A 17869-nucleotide genomic window follows, 5' to 3' on the forward strand; every position below is an offset into this window, starting at 1 on the left:
CTGGCGGAAGTTTTTCCCTCTCAGCGACCCTCTCAAACACCGTCAGGAAGGCCTCAACATCATCCCCGGGAGTCATTTTCTGCAATGCGCGTCTTACCGTCTTCCGGACGTGGGTGTCATCAGCCAAACCTGGGGTTGGGGCGCTCGCCTTGCCCTGGATGGCGGTTGCCAGAAGCTGCATCTGCTGCTGATGCTCCTGCTGGCTCTGTTGTAACTGCTGCCGTTGCTCCTGCTGGCTTTGCTGCATCTGCTGCCGTTGCTCCTGCTGGTTCTGTTGTATCTGCTGCTGGCTCTGTTGTATCTGCTGCATCAACAGCCTGTTGGTCTCTTGCTGCCTTTGCTCCTGCTGGACCAAGTGTTTCAGCAGGTCCTCCATTTTCTCCGGCAATGCTTGCTGGCTTGCAACAGCCTTGACCCAGGACATTCAAAAATAAACTCACGTCTCCGCTGGGAACGCTGCTCGCAGGTCTCCACCAATTGTAGCGATTTCACTCACTCAGCTGCGACGGCTGACACTCAGGAGACGTGTTCCTTTAAAGTTCACTGGGTTTATTGCTTCATAAACCATGTGGCAAAACAACAGAAAGCAAAATAGCCTTTAGTTCAGGCAAAGGAAAACAAGGGTCCAGTTCATCCGGCTCAGTCCTGAAGCCGAACACACTCAGGAGGGTTTCACCTCCACACATATCTGCTGTGTAAAGGATTAGCCTGTCTTATATAGGACTAACCACACCCAGTAATCTAACACATGATTAGCCATGTGGTCTGACATCACCACAGGTCCTGAAACACAAATATATGGTTATATAAAACAACGCAATATTCCGGGCTACATTACAGCAACAAGGCACTTATGTGGCACATACCTCCCGTCGACTACACACCCTTTAGCCATGCTACAATATATATATATATATATATATTCTAGAATATGCATGTCCACGTAGTATATTGCACAGCCCACGTAGTATATTGCCCAGCCACGTAGTATATTGCCCAGCCACGTAGTATATTGCCCAGCCACGTAGTATATTGCCCAACCACGTAGTATATTTCCCAGCCACGTAGTATATTGCCCAGCGACGTAGTATATTGCCCAGCCACGTAGTATATTGCCCAGTCACGTAGTATATTGCCCAGCTACGTAGTATATTGCACAGTGACGTAGTATACAGCACAGAGCCACGTAGTATACAGCACAGACACGTAGTATATTGCCCAGTCACGTAGTATATTGCCCAGTCACGTAGTTTATTGCCCAGTCACGTAGTAAATTGGCCAGTCACGTAGTATACAGCACAGCCACGTAGTATACTGCCGAGTCACGTAGTATATTGCCCAGCCACGTAGTATATTGCCCAGACACGTATGTAACAGGTTAAGAAAGAGTTAAAATAAAAAATAAACATATACTCACCTTCCGAGGGAGCCCTTGTAGTCCTGTCGCCTGTGTGCGGTGCACTCAGCAGCTTCCGGTCCTAGGGTTGGATGAGTGCAGGTCCTGTGATGACGTCACGGTAACATGACCGTGACGTCATGGAAGGTCCTTCTAGCATACCATCCTTGGCCCCCGGAACCTGCCGCTTGCACTGCCAAGGAGAGGACGCGACGACGGAGGGTGAGAATAACCTTTTTTTTTATTATTATTTGTAACATTAGATTTAGTTTTCAGTGCCGCAGCTGAATGATTTACATCTGTTAGCCAGCATAAGTACATGTGGGGGTTGCCTGGTTGCTTGTACTTATGCTGGCTAATAAATGTAAATCATTCAGCTGCGGCGATGAAAACTAAATCTCCGAGCACTAAAAAATAATCAGAGGACACCCGAGCGTGCTCGGGAAATCTCGAGTAACGAGTATATCCGCTCATCACTAAGCACGACCCATTTTCAGGCTCTATGTTTTGTAGCCGCCTTACACTGCACTGAAACTGGACAGATCACTGGATCCGGACAGCTTCATTTCTTTTGCTCTACTCCAATGCTGCGTTTGTTAGTAGCCTGAATGAATACTCCGTTCGGGCCAGTGGCATGACTGTGCTGCCTGCCTTATCTGTCAGTCTTCAGAAGCTCACTGCCCTCAGTAACCAGAAAGCCAATAGACACAGGAGCAGTGCACTCCTGAAGAAAATAACCTTTAGGCTGTGTGCCCATGTTGTGTTTCTTATGCGTTTCTGCCACGTTTTTTGCCACAGCGAAAACGCTCAAAAACAGCATTCCCATGCAATCCTATTGGATTCCGCAGTTGCTGTGCCCATGTTGCCGAATTTCCCGGTACGGAATCGTATAGCGGTAAAATCCACAGGATGTTAATTATTTCTGCGGAATCGCGGCGATTCTGACACCATAGGATTGCATTGAAACACTCACTTTACGCATGTGGCTATGCCCACCATGCGCAAAGTGAGCGCTTCATGTGCGGATGGTACCCAGAGTCTGCAGGTGAACAGACTCTCCTTCAGGCCCTGGAATCCATATTCATGTAAACAAAAAGAATTAAAATAAAAATTAAGGATATGCTTCTGATGGCCCCTGGAGTCCCCCTGCCTCACACCGGTGCACGCGGCGAGTTTCGTTCCCAGGGATGCATTGCGCAAATCACCTGTGATGACCTTGTGGTCACGTGACTGTGACGTCACAAAGGTCCTTCGCGCAAAGCATCCCTGGGAACGGAACGTACCGGGAGCACCGCTGAGGAGATTGTGGCCGTCGGAAGGTGAGACTAACCATATTTTTTTTTATTATTTCATTATTTTTAACATTCTATCTTTTACTATTGATTCTGCATAGACAGCATCAATAGTAAAAAGTTGGTCACACTTGTCAAGCACTATGCTTGACAAGTGTGACCAACCTGTCAATCACTTTTGCAAGCGATGCTTCAAATCGCTTCGAAAACACAAGCATTCTGCAAGCTAAAAACGCTGGCAAAACACTTGTGTTTTACCCGTGGCAGTGAGTTGCGGAAATGCTGCAGACATTTCCGCAGCATTTCTGCAACGTGGGCGCATAGCCTTAATGAGTATATTAAAAATGTGGCCACATTTATATTCGAGACATAGCTCTTAGCCCTGAGCACAAAAGCTCTAACACCTAACTTTGTGCCCCCATAAGTATTGTAGCATGTTCGTCATGCAAACAATTCGATTTATCCAAGACTACACGGAGCAGGAGAATATACCCTCTACAAGCCCGGAGTCGAAAAGGTCCTATTCATTGCTGCATGGTCTTACTCATGACAAGTCAGGATGATTTCTAGCGTGGCCTGGTAGCCTGATAAAGTTGTACTTTGGAGCTTATAATCTGTTTATGGACTCACAAGGCAGAACTAAGACATTTGATGACCCTTCGCTGTTCGCTTGTCATGCACCATGAGATCATTTCTGTTTGTTATGATTATATATAAAGTATTTGGCAGTTATGCATTTTCCTACAATTAGAAAAATTGCTGTTTCTGCATTGCCACACATACATGAAATGTTGGGAAATCTAGATATTTATAACTTGTTTTTTTTTTCTTTTTCTCCATAGAACGATGTGAAGTCACAAACAAACCTGCTGTGAAATCCATCCCACAAAAGTCGTAAGTTTCCTACTTGGTTATCATAGTCAATCTTATGTTCACACAATAGAATTCTCGCTTTCTTTCTGGCAAGTGGAATTTGATCCATTAGCTTTATTAATGTGGCTGTTTTGTTATGGATCACATTTCCAAAATAATAAAATATGTTGACAATGATGCATTCCACCTTAATTCGCAGTTGTGAAAAAGGGGCTTTTGTGAATAATTATACTAGAAATATTGTAAATGCTATCACAAAATTACGGGCACATTTATAAACATATTTCTTTTATGTTTCACTTATTTATGTTTCAAATGGGTGTATGAAACTTTGTCCAATTTTCATTCAGAAAAATGGGCAATTGTCTTCTGTGTCTCATCCATGTGTCCATTTTTTTGTATCTGTGTTTGTTCCATCTGTTTTGATACATGACCAATTATGTATATGTTAATAATGTTAATGCATCCGTAAAGTCAGATGCAATACGGATGACTCATGTGGACTTTGATTTTTTTGCCCACGTATAGACTTGAATAGGCAAGTCTCTTCTGAAATAATGGTATAAGCTGCAATTTTGTTCTCAGGCACTTGGTCATTGTGAAAAAATGTCATCTGAATGTTATTGAATTTAAAGGGAGGGTGCCGTAATTTTAGTTTTGATTAGTATTAGTATTGATTATATAATCAATTATTTTTAATACAAATGTAAATGTACTACTTTAATACTTTTTTATTTATTCATTTTTACTTTTGCCACTGGAGGCCGCCATTTTCATTAGTGTGGGTGTAAGTATCTGGGCACGACACTTGCACACCTCACTTACGGCAGCCATGGGCATAGGAGCCAACAGTCGGGCTCCGACCGCTTCTCCTGCCTCTCAGCTGTGACTTGGGCACGCCCCCTGGGCTGCTACGTCACAGCTGTGAGATGAGATCGCGGCCATTTTGTTTTTTATTTTGATCTGTGATCGCACACACAGCTCAGTGTGTGCGATCATAGCAGGAGCTGCCAGGGAGAAGCTGCTGCTGGGAGCGAGGGTCGGGGTGAGTATCTGCAGCCAGGAGCTGTGATTGCAGCCTGTACTTAGTATTACAGCACAGGCTGCAATCACTGCTCACTGCCGACCTGTTCAGAGCAGAGCAGGGAGATCGTCACACTGCTCTGCCCTGAACAGGACTCAGCACTTCCTGGAAGAGGACTGAAGGTAAGTACAGAGTTTTTATTTTCTTATGCATCTACCACTGCTACCTGTCCCTATATACCACTGCTAACAGCCCCTATATACCACTGCTACCTGCCCCTATATACCACTGCTACCTGCCCCTATATACCACTGCTACCTGCCCCAATATACCACTGCTACTTGCCCCTATATACCACTGCTACCTGCCCCTATATACCACTGCTACCTGCCCCTATATACCACTGCTACCTGCCCCTATATACCACTGCTACCAGCCCCTATATACCACTGCTACCTGCCCCTATATACCACTGCTACCTGCTCCTATATACCACTGCTACCAGCCCCTATATACCACTGCTACCTGCCCCTATATACCACTGCTACCAGCCCCTATATACCACTGCTACCTGCCCCTATATACCACTGCTACCTGCCCCAATATACCACTGCTACCTGCCCCTATATACCACTGCTACCTGCCCCTATATACCACTGCTACCTGCCCCTATATACCATTGCTACCAGCCCCTATATACCACTGCTACCTGCCCCTATATACCACTGCTACCTGCCTCTATATACCACCTACCACTGCTACCAGCGCCTATATAACCACCTACCACTGCTACCAGCCCCTATATACCACTGCTACCTGCCCCTATATACCACTGCTACCTGCCCCTATATACCACTGCTACCTGCCTCTATATACCACCTACCACTGCTACCAGCCCCTATATAACCACCTACCACTGCTACCAGCCCCTATATACCACCTACCACTGCTACCAGCCCCTATATACCACCTACCACTGCTACCAGCCTCTATACACCCCCTACCACCGCTACCTGCCTCTGTATACCACCTAACACTACTGCCTGCCTCTATATACCATCTACCACTGCTGCCTGCCTCTGTATAGCACCGCTACCTGCCTCTGTATAGCACCGCTACCTGCCTCTATATACCACCTACCACTGCTGCCTGCCTCTATATACCATCTACCACTGCTGCCTGCCTCTATATACCATCTACCACTGCTGCCTGCCTCTATATACCATCTACCACTGCTGCCTGCCTCTATATACCATCTACCACTGCTGCCTGCCTCTATATACCATCTACCACTGCTGCCTGCCTCTATATACCATCTACCACTGCTGCCTGCCTCTGTATAGCACCGCTACCTGCCTCTGTATAGCACCGCTACCTGCCTCTGTATACCACCTACCACTGCTGCCTGCCTCTACCATCTACCACTGCTGCCTGCCTCTACCATCTACCACTGCTGCCTGCCTCTATATACCATCTACCACTGCTGCCTGCCTCTATATACCATCTACCACTGCTGCCTGCCTCTATATACCATCTACCACTGCTGCCTGCCTCTATATACCATCTACCACTGCTGCCTGCCTCTATATACCATCTACCACTGCTGCCTGCCTCTATATACCATCTACCACTGCTGCCTGCCTCTATATACCATCTACCACTGCTACCTCTGTCCTGTGTAGCTAATCTAGTCCTGTGTAGCTAATCCTGTCCTGTGTACAGTATCACACAAGATAGGATTAGATACACGGCGCAGCACAGTATCACACAGGACAGGATTAGATACACTGCTCAGCACAGTATCACACAGGACAGGATTAGATACACGGCTCAGCAGTCAGTATCTAATCCTCTCCTATGCACTCCTCTCCCCCCTGCGTATCTTTCCCCATTGTGGTTTATTATTTTTGTTGTGGGAGATGAGGGAGTCGAGGATTATGCGTTCGGTATGGTATAAAAAAGATTAATAAAGGACTTTATTCAGGCCGAGTCTTTATTTACAATACATGTGAGATCTATGTGGCGGCATTATGGGTGATCTATATGGCGGTATTATGTGAGAAGCATATGGTGGTATGTGAGAACACTGGCGGTATTATGTGTGATCTATATGGCGGTATGTGAGAACACTGGCGGTATTATGTGTGATCTATATGGTGGTATGTGAGAACACTGGCGGTATTATGTGTGATCTATATGGCGGTATGTGAGAACACTGGCGGTATTATGTGTGATCTATATGGCGGTATGTGAGAACACTGGCGGTATTATGTGTGATCTATATGGTGGTATTATGTGAGAACTGTATGACAGTATTGTGTGATCTATTTGATAGTATTGTGTGTGATCTATATGGCGGTATTATGTGAGAACACTATGGCAGTATTATCTTCAGAAAGCGGACCCATTCTATGGTGGTTCTGGCTGAGCACCTGCACGCGGGTCTGGGGTAATAGAGGGGACAGCGTGACCTCCAGTTAGGTGTAGTCAGGTGAAGGCTGGTGAGGTAGCTGAAGAGAGGGGTCTCATTTTTGTCGTTACTATATGGCTGCATTTCCTTCCCAGCGTCACCCCAGACTGCGCCTGTCACCTCGCTTTCACACATTGCCAGGACAGGATGGGGAAGACAGGATCTGAGGAGGGGAATGGTGTCTGTATGCAAAGTCTGGATCAGACCAGGCCATCAATCCGCAGAAATGTTTCCTGGATTTCTGTGGAGCAGACAAGCAGATTGTCCATCCATGTGTATAAAAGACAGCGCTCTATGTACAATCCCTGGCTGCTCCGCGCACCAAACAGGGGGCACCTATAGACCAGCACACTGCTCTCCTGAAATACTCTGTGCTGCTGTCACCCTGCTCCCTCCACCACATATCTCCCAGAATCCTTTTGCTGCCTGCCATCCTTGGTGACTGTCTAGTTGTCAGTATAAGGCTGCCGTCACAATATCAGTATTTGGTCAGTATTTTACCTCAGTATTTGTAAGCCAAAACCAGGAGTGGGTGATAAATACAGAAGTGGTGCATGTGTTTCTATTATACTTTTCCTCTAATTGTTCCACTCCTGGTTTTGGCTACAAATACTGATGTAAAATACTGATCAATTACTGCTAGTGTGACGGCAGCCATACTCTGCAGTCACCAACAAAATGGCTGCTCATTTGGTTCCTGAATATCATCCTCTCTAATCCCTTAGCAAACACCCAGAAGGGGAGGAGAGGAGACATCACACAGGTCAGCAGACTCCGCCCATAATTACTGCAGTGCAGTAATGTGAGCTAGTTGTACACTAGGTTTTTCTGAAATTTCAGCAGCTGCTCCCCCTAGTGTTAAAAAGTGGAAATTCCAAAACTTTTCAAATTATTTTTCATATTTTACTAAATTATAAACAAATGATAAAAATTTTTAAGAAAATGTAATCATTATATCTTTACATTTTACATTTGGAAATTCCAAAACTTTTCAAATTATTTTTCATATTTTACTAAATTATAAACAAATGATAAAAATTTTTAAGAAAATGTAATCATTATATCTTTACATTTTTACCATTTCTGAAAAAAAAAATTTTTTTGATGGCACCTTCCCTTTAATTGGTCAGTGCGCTGTCCTTATGTTATCTGATTTGAACACGAATTGTACACATTCTATATAATTTGCTAATCGGACTTCGCACTTACAGTTTAGTAAAGATGAGCCTTTCCTCACAAAAAACATTAATTGCATCAAACTTAAAGCACTGGCATACATATATGCCAGCCTTGAGGTGAAGGCGTATATCTGACATGTCTAGTAGGTGCCACCAAACTTACTACGAAATGTTGGTCTAAATTTTATGAAACATTTGCCAATTTTTATGCTATTTTTTTCTACTTTTTTTTTGTAGCATTGTTGTATGTTTTTCCAGACATGAGTTTCTTAGCCATAGAAGGTATACATGCAGAATGAAGACACTGTGTAATAGGATGTGACCACTAGCCGAATAATCTCTAATCCTTGAAAACACACGTTGTGGTTCCAGATAATTACCAACTGATATATCTAGTCTGCTAATCTTAATTATTAAGAAGGAGCAGAGATGTGCCACAGCTGATCACAGTATCATTTGCAGAGTCTTGCCTTTTATTCCTGCTGTTTTATGCACTTTATTTCTACATGTGTAGAATTTGTGAGATTTTCGGTATGCCAAGTGCTGATATTGTATATTTCTGCTCTGTGCTGTCACATCTATTTTTTCCCTTTACATATTCTTTTTTTAGAATTAGGCTTAAGTAACTTGCAAAATTGTCAATTGCAGCAAAACATTAACGTTTGAAAGGTCTTGTCCAAAGTGGACAACTATGACTACTCTTGACACAACCCCAATGATTAGCTGATCACCAATTGTCCCATTACTCCTAGTTACTCTTACCCTTGAAATTTAGCTGTAATTTGTTTCCGTGAGGATTCAGCAAGCGGCTGCCATTTTTCTGGGTCCTCACTGCTTGCGCGGAAATCCGGTTCTGCGCATGTGTGTGTAAGGTCACGATGCACGTCATGATGTCATGACCTTTCACACTTACCCAGATAGTTTGAGGACCTCGTGAAAACTGTAAAGGTACCGTCACACTAGACGATATCGCTAGCAATCCGTGACGTTGCAGCGTCCTGGCTAGCGATATCGTCCAGTGTGACAGGCAGCAGCGATCAGGCCCCTGCTGTGCTGTCGCTGGTCGGGGAAGAAAGTCCAGAACTTTATTTGGTTGCTGGACTCCCCGCAGACATCGCTGAATCGGCGTGTGTGACACAGATTCAGCGATGTCTTCACTGGTAACCAGGGTAAACATCGGGTAACTAAGCTCAGGGCCGCGCTTAGTAACCCGATGTTTACCCTGGTTACCATCCTAAAAGTAAAAAAAACCAAACACTACATACTTACCTACAGCCGTCTGTCCTCCAGCGCTGTGCTCTGCACTCCTCCTGTACTGGCTGTGAGCGTCGGTCAGCCGGAAAGCAGAGCGGTGACGTCACCGCTCTGCTTTCCGGCCGCTGTGCTCACACAGACCGTACAGGAGGAGTGCAGAGCACAGCGCTGGAGGACAGACGGCTGTAGGTAAGTATGTAGTGTTTGTTTTTTTTACTTTAAGGATGGTAACCAGGGTAAACATCGGGTTACTAAGCGCGGCCCTGCGCTTAGTTACCCGGTGTTTACCCTGGTTACCGGCATCGTTGGTCGCTGGAGAGCGGTCTGTGTGACAGCTCTCCAGCGACCAAACAGCGACGCTGCAGCGATCCGGATCGTTGTCGGTATCGCTGCAGCGTCGCTAAGTGTGACGGTACCTTAAGTCCCTGCTCACTGTGAGACACCTGGGAATTTCAGCACGAGTGGCAGGTATCAGAAATGCTAAGGATACCGGACAGGTGACAGTGAGGAACAGAGGGGGCAAAGAAGTGAGCGATGAGATAATTATGAGGATTTTTTCTACTTTTTGTATGTTTATTATACTCCATGGTCTGAATAATTTCTCTGGGAAGAAACGTGCTAACAGAGTCAAAATCTGGTTGATTCGCTACTCTTTTCTCTGTACATAATTCTGTTGATGCTGGGATCTCGGAAATGTAGCAGATAGCTTTTGCAAGGAGTATGTGGGGCACAGCGTCACACAGTTTTGCAGAGAAGGGGGCATTTTGGGGGCAACTTCCCCTGTATAGTTATCAACATGCAAACATTTTGCTATTCTCGCTGGTGTTTGGAGCCTGTAGCATACAGAATACATTGGAAGGTTGTAGTTGAGAAACCAAAGTAGAAGAATTAGAATCCTTCTCATCTCTAACATTTATTTCACAGAATGTTCCATAGTTGATAGATGTGATGTCTGTCTTTTACACCCGAACCTATCAGGGTTGCCATCCATCCAGAATTTCCAGGACAGTCCATAAAATTAAGCCACTTTTTTGCCCTTTCAGTAAAAGAGATGTAAGGCGTCCGTGATTTTGTTGAAGCTTATATACAGATTATATTAATACTAATTATCACCAATTTATAATTTACAGTGAATGCTGCTGATGCCTTCATATCAGAATTTTTGGCTGTAGACACGATTTGCTGATAATCATAATGACTTATTATGGTTTTCCAATGTATCTGTAAAAAATATTGTATGTCTATGATTTTTGATAAGATGTGCAGAAAAAATAAAAAGTGAACTTGGCAACCCTGGGATCTATCTGGAGAATATGGCCCTGCCTCACACTGATATCAGTGGAGTGGTGGCTGAGCATGAGTGACGCTCTCCATTGACTCTTAACGGAATTCCGAATGTAGCAGTGCAGACTTGCTTGGCTACTTTTGAAATTTTCACAGAAGAGAATGGAGAGATCATGCCATGTGCTGCCACCTCTTCATTCTAGGAGGCACAAGCCTCGTCATGTTCTCATAATAGATGCTGATTCCAAAGATGGGAACCATATCTGTTAGACATTTATGACCTATCCTGTGGGTGAGAGGAGCCAAGTATCTTAAAGGGATTGTAAACTACTTGAACAACCCCTTTTCATTCCAATAACAAAAATAATGGAGGAACTAAGATGGTCTTTGGAGGTATGTATAGATATAATTTCCAAATTGGGGAGAACCCCAAATAAACCCTCACTAGAAGACCATAAAATGTAACTTTTATTTCTATTGAAATAAAATATATACAAAGGGTATAAATGTTTTGTCCCTAATCTGTCTCAGAAGTTTGCAGTTACTTTATGCAGTATTCCTGCATATTATATTTATAAAGTGTTTAGCACCCGGTACGCTAATACATATTGACGGAATAGGACAGCAAATTTTAGCACCAGCGTCCCCCTAACATGTTTCCCCACGTTAGCGGCATCCTCAGGGCATGGGACATAGGCTACTGGTGGGACTAAAATTTGTTGCCCTATTCTGTGAATATGTATTAGCGTACTGGATACTATACACTTTATAAATCTAAATTAGCAGGAATACTGCATAAACATAGTAACATAGTAACATAGTTAGTAAAGCCGAAAAAAGACATTTGTCCATCCAGTTCAGCCTATAAAGTAACATAGCATAAAGTAACTGCAGTAACTGCAGACTTCTGGGACAGATAAGGGACAAAATGTTTTATACCCTTTGTATATACTTTATTTTAATTAATAGGTCTTCTAGTGAGGGTTTATTTGGGGTTCTCCCCTATTTGGAAATTCCTTTTCATTCCTCTTGTTTGGCCTGATCTCACCTTTGGTGCTGGCACCATTCCAGCAGAGTTGGCACTCACATTCCCGGGGTCCATGTGAGGTGGTTATACCATGCAAGCCCTGAGCCAAATCAGCTGCAGCTTCACTGTCCCTGCCTTCGGAGTTATTGAATGTCACGAGCAGGTCAACGCTGCTTCTGCTTTCTAACTTCCTCTTGATGTTCAATTTGTTTGAAAGCGGGGACAGTGAAGCCGGGGTTGATTGGGTGCAAGGCTCACGTGTCATAGCAATCTCATGTATAATAAAACCTGGCACTCAACTTTGTGTCTGGAGATATGTTTTATTATCAGCAACAAAACGTTTCGGTCCCAAAAACTGGACCTTCATCAGTCGCGTGCTATGTAGAATTCTTAGAAGGGATGTGCCCATATGGGCTGACAAGAGTTAATTTCATTAATGATGCAGAGTGATTGTCCGTGTATGGCTAAACGGGCAGCCCCCGTGCAGGGATGGCGTAACAGAGGCGATGTCCACCGCTGGTCTGACTAGCGGTGGACACCGCGTCTGCTACGCCATCCCTGCACGGGGGCTGCCCGTTTAGCCATGCATGGACCATCACTCTGCATCAGCCCATATGGGCACATCCCTTCTAAGAATTCTACATAGCACGCGACTGATGAAGGTCCAGTTTTTGGGACCGAAAAGTTTTGTTGCTGATAATAAAACATATCTCCAGACACAAAGTTGAGTGCCAGGTTTTATTATATATGGTTATGGTGTTGGAACCTACCTGAGCACCACCAAAATACAGGCAGTGCACAAGTTTATAAATCAAGTCATAGCAATCTCATGTGACATCAGGGAACACCACTGGAATGGTACTGGCACTTGGGAGTGAGTATTGGTGTTTTTATTTTAAAGGGGCCAAACATGGTGAATGAAAAGTGGGGTTGACCAAGTAGTGGGCAACCTCTTTAACGATAGTTGCTGGCTGTGAAAACAGATTAAAAAATAGCTGAATATAATATTGCTTGTCTTGCTTCCGCTGGGTGAAAATGATCTATGCACGAAGTATACATTTGTACGAGTGTGCATTTTACCTATTCTTGGTTGCAAAATATGAATCCCTTGTATGTGTCTGCGCAGTATTATCCACTTGTATGCAGCGCAGACGTTCTACATGATTGCAGCATTATCAGATCTCTGGTCTTGGGCCCAGTCCTCCCATAATGGGTGATGATAGATTTCACACATGAAAAGTCCCAGCAACAATGAAGTGAATTTTATTGGAAAGGAAATGATGATCTGTTGTGTTACAGATTCACAGACAAGAATATCTATACCAATTCATGCACACTGCCTATGTAAATGAAATAGAACGTGAAGGCAAATAAATAATACCACGAAGAATAGTATCTGGAGACTACGTGGTCGGATGAAAATCCTGGAGATGAAGATGATTGCAAAAAGAATTGCATGTGACTGCACAGTATGCTTTACTACTCTTCTGTGCGATAATTCAGGATTATGTTTGCTTCAATAGCAAATCCTTAAAGCATTCCTGTTGTTTCAGAATAAGCTGTCCTGCGTGTAGACATGAGGAATGGCACCATTGTTTCTGGCCATTATATGAATATTGTGCATGTTTTCCCCTCTGCAGTCTTTATTTGCAATTTTTAGTTGTCTCCAACCTGGTGGTAAGAAACTAGCCGCTATGATGTTTCCTATATGCAGCACTGCACGGCTAGAGGAGAATTACTGCTTTGTGTTTTTGGTACACACAGATAGAAGCAGCAGCATGTGGAGAACATTATATAGCAGTACTGAGCTGTGTGGATGTGAATCCAGAACTGAAGCAAAATACATTTGATAAAAGCTGCATCTTCATTTCCTGTTTCTTCCTATTCTCTTACTTTGCTGAGCACTCCTCATTCCTTCTCCCCCTCTGAATAAACAACAATATGCTTTGCAACTTGAAACTTCACTATGCTGAATGTTCATTTTTTTTGCAATTTGGATAATGAGTTCAGTAGGTAGAGGGAGAAACCTTACATACTATCTTATATATGCAAAGTGTTCTGGAATGACAGTGATCATATAAAGTAGTTAACACACTAAAACATGATAGCCGGAGCCATTTTCACCCCCCATCACCCCCACAATAATAAATATCCTATATCCAGCCTATATTATCTGCCTCACCGCTGGATTCAGTGCAAACCTTTGTAACATCGCTGACTTTTCACTTGCAAAGATGTATTACTGTCTCTTACCTGTGTGTCATTGCAGGAAATATGGTTTTACTGCGTTCGTTCACCGGTAAAAATTACCTAGTAATAGGATTACCCAAATCAGTACAATTAAGTCAATGCCAAACTTATAACGTTTTTTAAATGTATATTTTCATGGTTAATAAAAATACAAAAATGAGTTTAGCCATTTTCTGTGATTCTTCATTTTTAGTTCTGTCCATGGAGCTGGGTGAGGGTGTTATGGGCATTGATGTTTTTTTAGATACTATTTTGGGGTACATATGACATTTTAATCGCATTTTATTGCATTGTTTTGGGGAAGTGAGGCCAATGAAAAATGGTGATTCTATCGTCTCGATTCTTTTTCAGCTCGACTAGATTTTAAGAACTAGAATAATTTTGGCCAAAAACTACTACAGATGTAAGCATTTGTGTCCTATTTCTGCAAAAAAAAAAAGACTGATTTTCTGGCAAAGTTGAGGTGTGCTGAGTCTGACAATAAGAATTTGCCTAATTATCTGTAGACGGAACTTTTATTTTTTTCATTTTGCTCTACCATAAATGTCTGTTTTCACATGTTGCCTAAGGACCAGTCTTGGATGAATTTGCTGCCTGTTGGGAGTGTGTTCACCTAAATACCAAAATAAATTACTAAAGGGCATAAATAAACTAATGTATATCATAAACCTACCCTATAAAAACCAATTTTTATTATTCATTAATAAAACCAATAGATAGGTCACAAAAAAAACAAAAAACACCGTCGAATAACAACCAATCAAAACCATGGGATATTAGGGGAATCCCTAGTACTGTACCTATGCTGTCACCTTCCTACCAGCGGGGGTTGGCACCCTATGGGAAACGTATTGGCGCCCCCGCTCAGCGATGGCTACCCCTAGTGGCCCCAAAAATACCATGAGCCGTAACCCTCCCCAGATAGGGAATAAAGGGCACCACTAGGTCTATACAGTGATCACTCTACATATCTAAGGATAACCCTAATCCCCAAATGTACGTGCAAATAAAACCAAATGATGAACACAATCGGCGAATGGTGGTAAACTTATGCATATAAATATCGCTTATCGATACCAATAGGGCGACCGTAAAGAAACATCAATAATAAATATGGTTGTCCCTTCAGAAAAGCAAGTACCATAAAGTCATGTCTATTTCTAGTGACAAAGGTTTGCTGCAGTCCAAACCATGCCCTATCTGCCCTTTAGGAACATGAGCACAAATTCAGACATGACATAAAAATGTATTGGTACTCATCCATGCATGTCCACCCGCCACTTCCGCCTCAATGCGTTTCGCCCCTCTGGCTCATCAGGAGGCCCGATGTAAAGAAAGTGTTCCGATTCTGATATGATGCTATGAAGCATCATAGGGTGCCAACCCCCGCTGGTAGGAAGGTGACAGCATAGGTACAGTACTAGGGATTCCCCTAATATCCCATGGTTTTGATTGGTTGTTATTCCACGGTGTTTTGGTTTTTTTTTTTTGTGACCTATCTATTGGTTATATTAATGAATAATAAAAATTGGTTTTTATAGGGTAGGTTTATGAGTTACATGAGTGTGTTCACCTACAAACTATTCTTCTCAGTCCATTATAACACAATGATCCCTGTACCTTTATCCTTGCTTTATAGAATTGCTGCTGCCTGTTTTCTTTTAAAATGTTAATTTTTACATACTCCACTGAGCATATGCAGCTCATTATGCAAACTAGTGACATTTTTTAACCTTAGGATGTTCCCAAGACGCTTCTCTGGTACTTCTTGTGAAGTCTCCAAGGGAAGAGCTTTGTGTTCACATGAAAATTATGCAAAGTGGGCAATGGTGTTTCATGAGGACTTCCGAAAGTGTGTCTCATGCAGAGAGGATAAGACCAGGTTAAATCTTAAGGGTTTTTTTAAGACATCAATTCAACACCCATTAAGTCTATTTGGCACAACACACATCATGACATCGCTCGTTTGCACTAGTCTAGTCCACCTCTCGCGCTGGATCAGGGTCCAGTGAATCTTTTGCTCAATTGTCAAAGATGTCTACCGTATGCAGTTCTCCTCTATTCAAAATAAAATTTATTCAAAAATGACCTCAAACTTACACTGTCATGCCTTAGGGTACATCAAAATAAGCCCAAAGTCCACATCAACATCAGAGCATATGGTGCCCAGGTGATCCTCCCTGTTACCAAACAGCTTTTAAGAACTATGCTTTTATCAAGATCGTGGCCACAACTTTCTGTAACAGGACATGACTCACACCCACACAGGTCCTTTTAATGGCCAGTATATCTTGACATCCTATGAATTTAATTGCATTTATGGAACATGTAGGAAACAATTCACTGCAAGGCCTAAGCTTACTTTATCCTTTGGGGCTGAATTGCAGCCAAGTCACATCTTAAGGCCTCCATTCACAATAGATGTCTGTTGGCCGAGAGAGCTGCTGCCAAACTCCTATGGCATTGACTCATTGGTGATGGCCTATTATTGACATCCTAATGGCTGACTTTTTTTTCTCCCCTAACTCATCTGTTGGGAAGAATCAGAAGACTTTCATACACATTAAACTGTTGGCCATTTCCACCGGTATGTTCTACTGTACAGTATATGGGAGCTTTTATAGGAGCGTAGTTCTGCTTTCCCTATTACCCCTTTTGAGAAAGCTGATAGCGAAACGTGTCAGGGGTCCGCTGGTGGAACAAGGAGAATCATCCATACATATAGATAAGCTGCTTGTGATAGTATGTGACTGTTATTGATCATGTTGTTTTGCCCTGTGACACTTTATATTGTTACAGAGTCATACAGGACTATGGAATTTATTCCACAAGTGTCCAGCACTGTTGACATATTATAAGCAGTACCAGGGATGCAATATTCCTTTTCTCTATTGTTCCCTAAGCATACCATATGTTTCCTCCACACATCATTTGGGCTATGTGCCTTTATTGTATTGTTACATAATCTGATATTATTGGTCAAAATAAAATGTAAACCTTTTTATGAATATGATATTTGGAATGTTTATACTCCGTTCTCTTGTGCAATATTTCCCTATTACAGTATATACCCGAGTATAAGCTGACCCGAGTATAAACCGAGGCACCTAATTTTGCCACGGAAAACTGGGTAAGCTTATTGACTCGAGTATAAGCCGGGTCTGCATTGTCCCCTCATCCCTGTCCTTGTATGTGTGGCTTCCCCCGTCCTCTCCTGGTATGCTTGGCTCCCCATCCTGTCCTGGTATGTGTGGCTTTCCCGTCCTCTCCTGGTATGCTTGGCTCCCCCATCCTGTCCTGGTATGCGTGACTTCGCCGTCTTCTCCTGTTATGCATAGCTCACTCTGTCCTGTCCTGGTATGCGTTGCTCCCCCAGTCCCGTCATATGCATGGCTCCCCTGGTCCCATCGTTGTATGCATGGCTCTCCCCGTCCCGTCGTTGTCTGCGTGGCTCCCCCCATCCCGGTATGCATGGCTCCTATTCCAAAAAAAGCAAAAGCATCATATTCACCCTCCGCGCTGTCGCAGCATCTCGATGGTCCCGACGCCTGCAGCTCTTCCTGTGCTGAGCGATCACGTGGCACCGCTCATTCAGGTAATGAATTACCTTAATGAGTGGTACCACATGATCGCTTAGCACAGGAAGAGCTGCAGGCGTCGGGACCATCGAGATGCTGCGACAGCACGGAGGAGGGGGAGTATGATGTCTTCTGGTAGCCGGTGGCTGCAGCTGAAGCTTTCACTGTGCGCTATCAGAGAAATGAATATTAATTTCTCTTTAGTAGCTGCACAGTTACAGCCGCAGCCGCCGGCTCCTGCCG

The 17869-nt window shown here is 43.5% G+C and overlaps 1 protein-coding gene across 3 annotated transcripts in view; it reads left to right on the top strand.

The window, feature by feature from the left end:
* The window catches only part of AFF2 (ALF transcription elongation factor 2), a 792369-nt gene that overhangs the window by 463633 nt on the left and 310867 nt on the right, over nt 1–17869 (top strand). For all 3 annotated transcript variants that reach the window (XM_069747042.1, XM_069747043.1, XM_069747044.1), the window contains one exon: nt 3531–3582. In XM_069747042.1, coding sequence (XP_069603143.1) covers nt 3531–3582 — 52 coding nt within the window. The remainder of the gene's footprint in view (nt 1–3530; nt 3583–17869) is intronic.

Source organism: Ranitomeya imitator, chromosome 2, assembly GCF_032444005.1.
Source record: "Ranitomeya imitator isolate aRanImi1 chromosome 2, aRanImi1.pri, whole genome shotgun sequence".
In the NCBI taxonomy this organism is placed as follows: Eukaryota; Metazoa; Chordata; class Amphibia; order Anura; family Dendrobatidae; genus Ranitomeya; species Ranitomeya imitator.